The sequence below is a fragment of the Caretta caretta genome, chromosome 1, assembly GCF_965140235.1.
Source record: "Caretta caretta isolate rCarCar2 chromosome 1, rCarCar1.hap1, whole genome shotgun sequence".
NCBI lineage: Eukaryota > Metazoa > Chordata > Testudines > Cheloniidae > Caretta > Caretta caretta.
Genome location: NC_134206.1, coordinates 142,304,465 through 142,318,158, shown reverse-complemented (window position 1 = coordinate 142,318,158; position 13,694 = coordinate 142,304,465). Strand labels below are relative to the sequence as shown.

Sequence of the window (13,694 nt, the reverse complement as noted above, 5' to 3'; positions counted from 1 at the left end):
AAGAACATCCTAGCATTTAAATGAATTGTAACCCGGGATATCTCGGTATTCATCTGTCTTTGAAATGTAAGGTGAATGAGGGAGGAACAAGCAAATAGCCTTACGTTAATTCATATAGCTAAGTACCGGTGATGGACCTCCTTCAAAGTCATCCTGATTACCTTTTGTTCCCTGAGAAACTCCAACTTGTCAAAAGACATGAAATTGTATAAAAGATTCTTGGGTCCTGATTCTGTCATCTCAGATCTGCTTTGGCTTCATCAGGGGAAGTTTGAGTCACAAGACTGAGGTCCCAGTTATGCTGGTATGCCCTGAATATGAGATCTGGACATTGGACTATAACTTATGAACTATTTCTGAAAGAACTCTTTGCAATTACAAAGCTCACCATCTATGTTATGAATCTGAACCTCAATGAACTGAATGAATGTCTGTATGTATATTGGTCTTTTAACCATACTCTCTCTTTTGTTTTTTAATAAATTTTAGTTTAGTTAATAAGAATTAGCTGTAGCATGTATTTGGGTAAGATCTGAAACATTCATTAACCTGGGAGGTAATGTGTCCGATCCTTTGGGATTGGTAGAACCTTTCCTTTTATATGATGAAATAAGATGTACAGAAATTTTCATCATATTTGACGTGGGTACATGGATGGAGGCCTGAGGCTGGATCACTTTAAGGGAACTATTATTTGGCATGGTGAATCTAAGTACTCGAATATCCACCAGCTTTATGGGGATTGTCTGCCCCAATCTTTGCAGTTCACCCTAACTGAGTGACCATAGCTGGCTCCCACTGGGACCCTGGTCACAACCATCTATTTTTAAAGTTTGAGTGAATATATGTAAGGCTGGAGTAGGATGTAACAAGTGCTCTTAAATACTTTGTTATGCTGTCTCTGAACCTAAAGGATTTATTCTTTAGTAATCACCTTTTAAAAAAAAAAGGTTAATTGTGTGAAGTCAGTGTTTTTGGAAATGAACCAGAGCTTGGGACTAGGGGTAATTATTTTTTGATACTTTAAAAAAGAGCAATTTTACTATCACAGGGCCAGATTCTGATCTCAGTTATATTTGGTGGAGTAGGGCCACTACTTCAGATTTTGGTCCAGTGTGTGTGTGTTTGTTTATTTATTTAATTTGTGACCTGCTAAGAACTCATTCCAAAATGGCAAAATGTAAGTCATGATGTAGGGTTAAAAAAATCAAATTAACTGTGATTAGCCACAGACCCATTTAAACATTTTTCCAAGTACTGGTGTGTACTTTCTGTTTATTGCACAGTTATGTATTTTTACCCCCCCCAAAACCTGGCATATTTTCATACCAAGTGTTGATCTACTGATAGAGATTTTACTTATGTTTAATACTCGTGGTATTTTCAGTGTGGTCAGGATTTCATTTGTCCTGAGGGTATTTTGTTCAGTGCATAGTAAAGTGCATTATTAGTAGCTAGCCTGATGGAATTACGTAACACAATGAAGAGCAAAAGCAAAGTCTTACAAACAAATTTTGAAAATGAGACTTAGGTGCTTTTGCAAATTTTACCCTATATCCATTTTAAGTAAAAGTAAACATAAATGTAAAACTTTAATCTATTTTCTGGTCAACAGATCTCAGAAAGAAATGAAAGTTTCCAGAAACTGACTGTTACCTAAAAGCAGTTAGAGATGGTAAATATAGGTATCATCATTCTTATCACTGCTAAGGTATTTTATTAATAAGTTATATGGACTGTGTAAGGTTGTCTTTTTTCTTTGTTTTAAAAGCACATTCACCATTTCACTGATTAATGGAGCCTGCAAGCACAGGATTAATTCACACTGATTAATGGAGCCCACAGGAACAGGATAACCAATTTAAGATGGGAAACTTTAATTAGGTTCTTTTACCATATAATGAAAGCCACATAAATATATTTTTTCAAAATAAATGTACCCCATTTTATGCTGGGAAAAATAAAAAATGCTGTAGCAAACACCTGAACAGACAGGGGTTACCAGAGTTTGTATAAAGTTCACCTAGATGAGTTAAAAGTGATTTTGCTTAAGTTTTGTTGAAAATTAAAGCATTTTTAATAAGATCACAAAACTGGACTAAGGAACAGACAGTTAGCTCTACTCTGCAAGGTGCTAAGGGTGAAATCCTGGGCTCACTGAAGTCAATGGAAGTTTCGCCACTGATTTCAACAGAACCAGGATCTCACCCTAAGTGCCTTCTATGTGAAATTCACACCGTGTAGAGGTGTGCACACAGGCCCTCAAAACTGGGTTTAAGTTGAATAAGCCTTGTACTGGCCCTCTGCACAGGGATGAATTTAGCCAGTTACACTCCCACTTGAGGACACTTGAGCATCCTTGATGGATTGGGCCCAAAAGCACCACTCTCAGAAACATCATTACCTGCTGTTTTTCCTGAAGAAATCACCCTGCAGAGTTCATGTTTCTTCAGCCATAGTGGAAAAGCACAGTAGAGAGCACAACCACTATCATCATAGCTCAAAGAAACATTGACCTCTAACGCCTGATTTTACTTCCTTGCTACCTCCTTCTGGGCAGAAATTTATCATGATTAGTTCCACCACAAGGGTGATAATAGATGTGTGTTTGTTTTTGACATGTTATGGACGTGTTTCAACAAAATCGGAGGTCATTTTTGCATAAAATTAATATTAAAAATATCTTCTTTCTCCTTAATGCTGCTTTTCCTGGTGAGGGTCGTGGCGGCAGCATGGAGAGTAGTGAGGACCAGACCCCCTTTTCTTCCGCAAGATTCCAGCTCCTCCTGGGGGATTCCCCAGTGTGTCCTGGGTAGGCTTGGGGGCCTCTTCCCCATGGGACGTGCCCGATAGAGTTCCAACGGAAGCCTCCTAGGGGGCATCCTTATCAGGTGCCCGAACCACCTCAACTGGCTCCTCTTGATCCAGAGGATAAGAAGCTCTACTCCGAGGCCCTCCCAAATAGTCAAGCTCCTCATCCTGTCTTGGAGATTAAGACCAGCCACCCTGCGGGGAAACCTCATTTCTACGGCTTGTACCCATGATCTTATCCTTTCGGTCATTACCCAGAGTTCATGACCATAAGTGAGGATGGGGATTAAAAACATATTTTTCTCAAAAAATTAAGATGCTCTTTTGCACTCATCCATCTAAAACTTAACCTTTAATGAAAACAAATATATGACATGTTATCATTGGCTTCAGAGGAAAGCACTGTATTCAGAGATGGTTTCCTATATGATTTTATACTTTATTAGGCTTGATTACCTGTTCATGTCATCTAGATGTTCAGCAGCAAAGTAAAAGCTTTTGATCTTAGGATGGCAGGCTTTGAATGCACTGTTGGAAAGAAAAAAGTCAAAACATAACGTGCAAAAATAATAATTATACAAAACATCTTTTTCAAAAATAAAGGTAATTAGAAATCCAAATAACTTAATGAAATGAGACTGTGTTTAATTTTCTTTCAGGTTGGTTAAGCATGTATTTGTTTTTTTAATTCAGCCTTATAACTTTTGGAATCCATCCAGCTGTCACTGATTAAAAGGCTTTATTGACCATCTATCTTTAAATAACATCTGCATTCAAACATGCACAAAGACAATTCAACAGCTATTAACATGATAGATGTTACATCTGGATAAGATGAAGCAGTTAAAATAGTTTATACAACAGGCAATTGTGTTTATGTGGGTGGAGGTGTCAAAAGAGTTTCTGAACAGAAAAATGACTGAACAGTTTATTTGATATAACAGAAAAGCTCTCGTTCCTCTGACTTTTCACATCACAGTGCCCTTGGCATCACCTTCAGCACTAACGACTGGGAGTCAAATAGAAAAATGTGATGTGCGGATTGATTTTTGACAAGCTGTTGTAATCCAACGGGGTGTTTACGAGGTCATCTAGCATGATGGGTAATGGCATGTCATCTTTCCCACCCACCAAAGTAATCAACATGAGTTGTCACTGCAGCTCAATAGTATTTCATCTATTTACTGCAAACAATTTGTTAAAACAAAAAGTGTGCAGAGAATTTTCTACAAATACAGAAAGCTGTAGTGAAGCATTTGGAGATCTAGATATGAAAACTATTCTATGAAAGCTAATTATTAGTAATGTACAATATAGAAATAGTTTTTAAAAACTAATGGCCTCCCAAAGATTGCTTTAAAATAGCATCAAAACACAGAGCAAAGTCAAAGAAAACAAAACAAAGAGTATGGTATATTAAGTGCATTGTCCTTGTTTTCAAGGGAGATAGTCAATTAGATAGACAATTGTTCTTTTCTCTGACTATATGCCGAGGTATTAGAAGAAAGAAAGGCATTGTCAGGGAAGGAAATCTGTAAATGTTAGACAAAAAGGATTCCTCTACACATCAGTGCACAGCATAATATTACACAAGCGAGAACAGATGTTGAGCAGCATCTGCTCTGTTTAAAAAGATATAATCAAGTTGTTGAGACCCAAAACTTGACTTATCTTAAAATTGTTATAACATCTGTCATCTGGATTCTAAATATCTTTTTTTTTTATCTGCCACTCAAGTGGATGTTTTTTATTAATCATATTTGTGTGCTCTGCTACTCAGTCGACAGGACTCAGAGTGAGACAATAATTTAAATGAAGTGCAGTTTTCAGAGATGAACTGACATCATCAATGACGCTGCTTCACTAACAAGAAAATAAATGAAGCAGAGCCACATTGCATTTAATCTGTGGAAAAACACAGAGCAATGACTGAACACTGAAACTCCCAAAACCACAGGTGGAAGTTTTTTCATTTTTTTACCCTTTTTAAAGACTATTACACAGAACAGTTTATTTTAAAGAGCATTGTAAACTAATGGTAACAACATTAGTATCCTTTTTAAAGGGGCATGTAAGTCATCATGACAAGCTTTAATCTCTAAACAGCTTATCTGGTACAGTTTTCATGGTTTCAAAAGCACTCTTTGAAAAACTTGAAAGTGACACATGTGCTAAAATACAGAGGTCTGCTGAAAGAATTACAATGGTGCCAGGTGAGCTTTACACAAAAGAACCAAACCACACACTTGCCTGTGACAGAGCAATGCACAGAGATTTCAGTGGTAAGAATGAAAATGTGTGAACGCAGGTGCACAGCAAGATAGATACGTATGTATGCCAAAGATATATAATTAACTAAGGACAAAAGTAATAAATTTGTTAGTCTCTAAGGTGCCACAAGTACTCCTTTTCTTTTTGTGGATACAGACTATCACGGCTGGTACTCTGAATCCCGACCTACCGTAAATCAGTGTAGCTTCATTAACTTCACTGGAGCTATATTGTGTTATCCCTGCTCAAGAGGCAGCCCACAATGTCAGCAGATGGTTGAAACTTAGAAAACTCTCCGAGTTAGTTTTGAATAAAATAAGGCTTGTGTCTGGCCATGGATTTGGCAATATGTCTCCTAAAGATCTTTTCACTTACTTTGTATTTAAAACACTTGGTTGAGAGCCATAATAAATCGCAAGTTAGCTTTTTTCAAACACATTGCTATTTATTTTAAAACAATGACACAAATTATACAGATACAAATTAACTACGGAAAAGCAAAAAGCTCTTAAAATAAAGCCATGTACAGCTACTGTACAGCTAAGCATTTTTTTTTTTAGCAAAACTTTTTATTTCAAACATAGAATCCCACAGCGGCAAAGGGATTTAGTGGATGTAAATAACTGACTTAGAAAAAGAACAGGCCTCCTTTTACCCCTCTCTTCTTTTTTTGTGTTACCTCTGTAATATTTCACCTCCTCCATCTCTCAGCGCTTGCTTTTTAAAAAGGTTTCAGAGTAACAGCCGTGTTAGTCTGTATTCGCAAAAAGAAAAGGAGTACTTGTGGCACCTTAGAGACTAACCAATTTATTTGAGCATAAGCTTTCATGAGCTACAGCTCACTTCATCGGATGCATGCTGTGGAAAGTGTAGAAGATCTTATTATATACACACAAAAGCATGAAAAAATACCTCCTCCCACCCCACTCTCCTGCTGGTAATAGCTTATCTAAAGTGATCACTCTCCCCTTACTCTTTTGTTATTTCACTGTATGATTTTAAACACACTTACTATTTCTTGCGGCACTCGCTGGCTCTATCAATTTTAAATTCAGGTAGACTGATGAATCCCTCTGCTTTTTCATCCTGTGAAGACAGTTCTATATGTTACTCAAGTTAATGAGGCTTAAGACGAAAGTCCATTAAAACTTAAACATAAACAAAGAGAGAGTTTTACTTACTTTCCTACATACGGCATATTATTGTACTCCTGGCAAATCAATGGGAGTATTGCCAGAGTGGGAGGTCATGGACCTTAGTCTAGAACAGGGGTCGGCAACCTTTCAGAAGTGGTGTGCCACGTCTTCATTTATTTACTCTAATTTAAGGTTTCGCGTGCCAGCAGTGGGGCCCCCAGGTGAGGGCCCATGCTGGGCGCAAAGCCTGGAGGTACTACAGCACCCCCTGCTCCCCTACTTCCCACATGTATGGAGACCCACTGGCACTCTGCATTGCCCTCCTGTGGTTCGGCAAATTCTCTGGTTCAGCACCGGTCAGGTCCCAAGGGTGCCGGACTAGAGAGGTTCAACCTGTAATTTACTATGAGAACAAAACAACCCCACAGTAATCTAAATCAACCGAATTTTAAAATACAAATGTGTAGTGTTTGCCATCTTTACACGATGTTGCAGCCAAGATGAATGAATATCTCTCCAGTTATTCTTATATCTTATCAGTTACACTGACAGAGGGGGAATCTTGGCCTCTTTCCCTCCTCCTCTAAAGACTTGGTAATTGTGAATAGCTTTACTGGACTTTGACCTGTCCTCAACTTTTCACAACTTAAAAGCACAGCATTTGTTTTAGGACACCAATACATCAGCCCCACAGGCTGTGTTATACTGCTGTTTATAACTGTGAATTATTAACATCACTAACATAGAATCATGAAATTGAGACTAGAGAAAACAGATATATGTTAAAGTAATGAATCCACATAATTTTGTGCTCTTCCCTTTCTATTTTTTTAAAAAAATGTATCTATCAATCACTTTGTTCTTTGTCACATATTTAGTCCTTGGAAGGCTGAGAGATATACCTTTATTTGAATCCACGTACCAGGCAATTAACATTCCACTACTGTTTTTGGTAACCTCTGCTCTTATTGTTCATGCAAAGAACTCTTACATTCTCTGACACCCGTGACAACTATCTTTGCCTTTAACAATTTTAGTCTTCATTTCATCTATGCTTTTGATTTTCACCACCTAACTCAAATATGTGTTCTTCTAGCCTACGTAAAGGACTTTCCATTTGTTTCTGCGTATGCTTAGGTTTCCCATTTATAGTCACATTGTCATAGCAACTTGTTTTTCATTTTTAATGCTTGGACTGCTTGTCAATTTATTTGTCTAGATTTTGGTATTGCTCTACTTCTCAGAGAACACTATCTACCACTTTTAAACATTTTTCACTGTATTGCTCCAGCTTCATAGATTTTCTCTGTCATTGCTCCCATTAAATTATATTAGATATTCACAACCTCTCCAAAAGGGGGAAAAATACATAAGGATTTCTTTCAGAGGAACAGCCGTGTTAGTCTGTATTCGCAAAAAGAAAAGGAGTACTTGTGGCACCTTAGAGACTAACCAATTTATTTGAGCATGAGCTTTCGTGAGCCACAGCTCACTTCATCAGAAGTCTGCTGCAGTTTCCACGGTAAACATCTGATGAAGTGAGCTGTGGCTCACGAAAGCTCATGCTCAAATAAATTGGTTAGTCTCTAAGGTGCCACAAGTACTCCTTTTCTTTATAAGGATTTCTGGCATCATGGAACACAATCTTTATGTAAAATGCTTTTGTAGCAATGTCTTCAGAAGCACATACATCACACATCTTTCTCCTTTTTCTAAAAGTGTACCATTCACCAGTGCATAAGCATGCAACAAGCCTTTGTTTAATCATTTGACACTGTAATTTCTCTCTCTCTCAAGACAACAGGAACAGGTATTCCCAGGAATACAGAATGTATTCATTTAAATTCAGTAAACTGCCTCTTTTCCATCCTGGTGCAAGAAAACCAACTAGAAAGGGACTCAAAGGGACTTCAAATAGATTCATAGAGTCTGTATTACTTTGAGGTGCCTTTATTTCTCCATTGCTATAGGACAGTATAATAATAAACGTGGTTGGTCTTATTATTAACAACATTTATAACATTATAACATAGCATTATGACTATACATAAAATCTTACAGACAAATAGAAGCTATCAGGTCGCCATTATAAGGAGCATACAATCTAGTACGCTCTCTGATGATGAGCCCTTAAAATAATTTTCAATGTAAGAACTAAAGATATTCCAAAAAATTATTTTTAATATTCTAAATGTCCTTCTATATGGCTTTTTATTTATTTTTATTTTATTTTTAAAGGCACAGATGTACAGAGAAAAGTAGAACTGAAATAATTTGGAAGGAAAGTATGGAAAGGACAGATCCTGCAATGCTGGATATCTTTAAGCACATTCTTTTCTTGGAGGAAAAAGTAAAGTTATCTTAGTCACAGGAGCATATTTACACATCAAAAGAAAGAACACATTGCTTATTCTTGTTCTTTATTTTTTATAGTAAGATACCACACTTTGGAACCACAATGGTCTTAAATAACAAGAATAATCTAAATGTCCAAAATGCCTCCCAGGACTAAGCATCATACAGACAAGTATGGCAGGAGGGATAGCTCGGTGGTTTGAGCATTAGCCTGCTAAACCCAGGGTTGTGAGTTCAATCTTTGAGGGGACCATTTAGGGATCTGGGGCAAAAATTGGGGATTGGTCCTGCTTTGAGCAGTGGGTTGGACTAGATGATCTCCTGAGGTCCCTTCCAACCCTGATATTCTATTATTCTATGAAGTAATAAACAAAAAAGTCTGCCCCAGAGTGTTGAGAACTCACACGTTGATGAGGAATTGGAACTATTCAGACTAGGGCTATTGATTAATCGCAGTTAACTCATGGAATTAACTCAAAAAAATTAATCACGATTAAAAAAATTAATCATGATTAAACGCAGTTTTACTCGCGCTATTAAACAACAGAATACCAATCGAAATGTATTAAATATTTTGGATGTTTTTCTACATTTTCAAATATATTGATTTCAATTACAACACAGAATACAAAGTGTACAGTACTCACTTTAGATTATTTTTATTACAAATATTTGCACTGTAAAAATGATAAACAAAAGAAATCGTATTTTTCAATTCACCTCATACAAGTACTGTAATGCAATCTCTTTATCGTGAAAGTGCAACTTACAAATGTAGATTTTTTTTGTTATATAACTGTACTCAAAAACAAAACAATGTAAAACTTTAAAGCCTACAAGTCCATTCACTCCTACTTCTTATTCAGCCAACATCTACGAGAAACAAGTTTGTTTACATTTATGGGAGATAATGCAGCCCGCTTCTTATTTACAATGTCACCTGAAAGTGGGAACAGATATTTGCATGGGATTTCTGTAGCCTATGTTGCAAGGTATTTACATGCCAGATCTGCTAATAATTTGTATGTCCCTTCATGTTTTGGCCACCATTCTAGAAGACATGCTTCCGTGCTGATGATGCTCGTTAAAAAAATAATGAGTTAATTATTTTGGGACTGAACTCCTTGGGGGAGAATTGTATGTCTCCTGCTCTATGTTTTACCTGCATTCTGCCATATATTTCATGTTACAGCAGTCTCGGATGATGACCCAGCATGTATGTTTTAAGAACACTTTCACTGCAGATTTGACAAAACTCGAAGAAGGTACCAATATGAGATTTCTAAAGATACCTATAGCACTTGACCCAAGATTTAAGAATCTGAAGTGCCTTCCAAAATCTCATTGGGACAGGGTGTGGAGCATGCTTTCAGAAGTCTTAAAAGAGCAACATACTGATTTGGAAACTACAGAACCCGAACTACCCAAAAAGAAAATCAACCTTCTGCTAGTGGCATCTGACTCAGATGATGAAAATGAACATGTGTTGGGTCTGCACTGCTTTGGATCGTTATCGAGCAGAACCCATCATCAGCATGGATGCATGTCCTCTGGAATGGTGGTTGAAGCATGAAGGGACATATGAATCTTTAGTGCATCTGGCATGTAAATATCATGCAACACCAGCTACAACAGTGCCATGTGAACGCCTGTTCGAACTTTCAGGTGACACTGTAAACAAGAAGCGGGCAGCATTATCTCCTGAAAATGTAAACAAACTTGTTTGTCTGAATGATTGGCTGAACAAGAAGTAGGACCGAGTGGACTTGTGAGCACTGTACACTTTATATTCTGTGTTGTAATTGAAATCAATATATTTGAAAATGTGGAAAACATCCAAAAATATTTATATAAATAGTATTCTATTATTGTTTTTTAATCGCTTGACAGCTCTAATTCAGACACATGGTGTAAATATATTTTACTGCATGAGAGTCTATCAGAGTTTAAAATTATCTCAGTTTCCTAAAAAGAGTTCCATTAAGAAAAAAGTTGGATTTTCTAAAAGAAATTCTGATCTTTCACACAACTGGCAAAGAGTCCATTCCACCAAAAAGGGATTTAAAAAACAATTATTCTTCCAAAGAAGCAAATAAATTAGATAAATGAGGGACCCTTTCAGGATCAGGGTCTTAGGCAGCTTAATGATGCTCTTCCAACATCATCAGTATATAATTAAGGACTCAAAACGATAATCCAAATTAGATACAATGTATCAAAAGAGAACACAATTTGAGACCGTTTTGCATAACTACAGTGGATTTTAGTAATACCACAGATTCCTTATTACAATTAAATAAGGTACCCCCAAATGCAACATAAATTATGGCTATAATGTAGTCTCAGTTATCATGACAGGGACAAATGACTCTAGATTTGCTCTTCTAAATTAGTGTTTTGTTGTCAAGAGAGAATGATGACTTTATTACACGCTATTAACGGTATGGAAATATAGAGGTGAGTAGTTACATTCTTCCTTATGTTCCAAAAAAAAAAAAAACCTTAAAGGGCAAATCCTGCAAACTCTAATGCATATGAGTGACTTTAGTCATACAAGTAATCTTACTGATTTAAGTAAGTTTATTTGGGTGAATAAAATCACTCACCTGTTTTCAGGATGGTATTTGACCTTCCATCTAATTATGACAACAAAACAGTATAAGACTTATTAGCATTAGACAGGATGAGCAACGAATGGGCCTATTTCTTACCTCCTCATTGATATACCAGTATAGAGAAGTATCCTTCAGAACAAACCAATATTTTTTCCATTTCTGGGAGAAATAACTCTTGGCATCTTTCTTTTTCCAAAGCCAGCCCTCGCAGTCCCCACGGCCCAGATCTTTACAGGAAATCCGTCTTTTGCTCTTACCAGGAATTGGAGCTAAAAATGCAAATAGTTAAATTGAAATGAGTATACGTGAAAGGCTTCACATTATGCATTTAATCAATCAAACACAAAATGCTAAATTTGTCTAAAAATCTGATCCATCTTTACAAACTTAACAGAAACATTTCAATAATAATTTCTTTGTCATTATTATTATTTCTTTTTAATCAAGCAACAAAATGTGTGCATGGCAAAAGAAAAAAGTACATATATTCTCTTATCTTACAGATATTATAATCTGAGCACAAGACAAAATGCAATAAATGAAGGCAACAAGACGGATTCTATAGGAAAGGAGGACAAGATATATAAATACAGTGTTATGTGGGTACATATGTTTGTGTACATCCTGATAGTTCATTTCATGGCAACATATGTAAACACACAAATAGCTACACACGAATGTACATACAGGCAGGGCTGCTTAAAAATATATATTAAAAAGATTAAAATAGGTTTATATTGGATAATACTTTGAAAAGTACAGCTTTACTAACATTCGAAAGACCCACAAAACCCTGCATAGTGCAATTCAGTAACATGCTCAGACCTCTGTAAAACAGAATGTTGAATACAGTTAAGATGTGCTGAATCAGAGAAGGGCTGTTAATCCTGGTTGGATAGTTCTGTCATATGGATAACTGATGACTATAAATTTGGTTCAGGCTAACAAACTGCAACCTGTAAAATACTACAATATTTTAAACAGTAATATTCACATTTCTGTTTTTTACCATCACTTCAAAAAGTACCCATTTAATGCTTACCTTTGTTTTTCTTTTTAGTTTTCTGCTGTAGAGAAGACTGCTGAAAGGTCTGTAAGCAAATGAAGACACAGAAAAGCAGTGAAAAACTAACAGTGTACTTAGTGTGTTCCAGACCCTTCCTAAATTCTTATAAAAATAGCAATCAAAACTTTGAACACCAAAAGCATTACTATGCGAAATCTAAAAAATGTCCTCGGCAGATTTCTAGCACAAGTGGAAAAATACAATTTTATTTCAGACTTTCATGAACGCTTGAAGGAAAACAATACAGCACAATAAAATCAACTCACCAACTAGAACTAAAGTTTCTCTCAGAAACAGGCTTTATTTTTTTCACTATGTTTTGTGTTAATAGGACATTTTTCACACATTTAGAGTGGTAGTGTTCCTGTGGGGGAAGTCCTTTAGTTCTGTTTGGTGGTCCACTGGATAGCTGATCTTAATTTCTGATTTTAGTGTATGTGTTTGCTTTTTTTTTTTTATTTCAATGCCTTATGAAACTATGAAAAATATTTTTCGGCTGGTGCTAGAAAGATTTGGCTGGGAGTTGGCAGATTTGCTTGTAGATGCCTTCAGTATTTGAATTTTTGACTGCTATACTATTTTGTATTATGTATTAATAAACAAAGGGGAATGGGGAGAGAGAGATAAAAATTGAAAAAAAAAAGGAAGGGGTCCAAAAACAAAACTCAGGGAGAAATCTGCTGAAATAAATGAGTCTTATTATTATCATGTCCCAAAAGATATGGAAGATTGAGACAGCTCCACAACTAAAGACCCTTGACTTACAAAGTTATGTCCTTTACCTGGTCCTGACTGAACCTAGTAACCAAGAGCCGACACACCCAAACAGTTTTAAGTATTGGCATAGAAATAAGGTCAGAATTGAATTATCTCTGTATTTAGGGCCTCACTGATAAAAAGCTATACTACAGGGTCACGTCTGCAATAAGACTCAAATCCAATAAATGTCCATTATTCAGTGAGTGAAAAATATAATAATAATAATCATAATCATAAAAAACATGCACCACTTTAGTGTTAGTTGCCTTGTATTTTAGCTTAATATATTGTTGGTAGCAGCAATAAAATTCACAGAAGAGAGTCTGAGTGTAAATACCGCTCACCTCAACTTTTATTTAGCCAATATCAAAATCAAAGGTTTCAGGCATCTGCTAGTCTTACTAGTTACAAATAAATCAAAGTTAAAATACTAATGGCCCCACAGGGTTAAAGCCTGCTTCTACTTAATAAGACAAACCTTCCCACAGCAGGGTGGGGTGTGATGTTACAAAGCTCTCTTTATTTTAAGGTCCATTCCACACCCAACTTCTCTTTCTCACTTCTTGCATATACGTCATGACTTAGCTCACACGTTCACATTATGGGAAAAGGACAACCCGTCTCCATGTCCAAGGGGTTTCCTCCTATGAAGTTCTGACAAATTCTCAAACAGCAAATTAA

The 13,694-nt window shown here is 36.3% G+C and overlaps 1 protein-coding gene across 4 annotated transcripts in view; it reads right to left on the bottom strand.

Moving 5' to 3' along the window:
- The window catches only part of CNKSR2 (connector enhancer of kinase suppressor of Ras 2), a 376,791-nt gene that overhangs the window by 87,243 nt on the left and 275,854 nt on the right, over positions 1–13,694 (bottom strand). For all 4 annotated transcript variants that reach the window (XM_048862811.2, XM_048862821.2, XM_048862830.2 and 1 more), the window contains 4 exons: positions 12,231–12,279; positions 11,285–11,457; positions 6,095–6,168; positions 3,268–3,339 (listed from right to left, as the gene is read on the bottom strand). In XM_048862811.2, the coding sequence (XP_048718768.1) occupies positions 3,268–3,339; positions 6,095–6,168; positions 11,285–11,457; positions 12,231–12,279 (368 nt within the window). The remainder of the gene's footprint in view (positions 1–3,267; positions 3,340–6,094; positions 6,169–11,284; positions 11,458–12,230; positions 12,280–13,694) is intronic.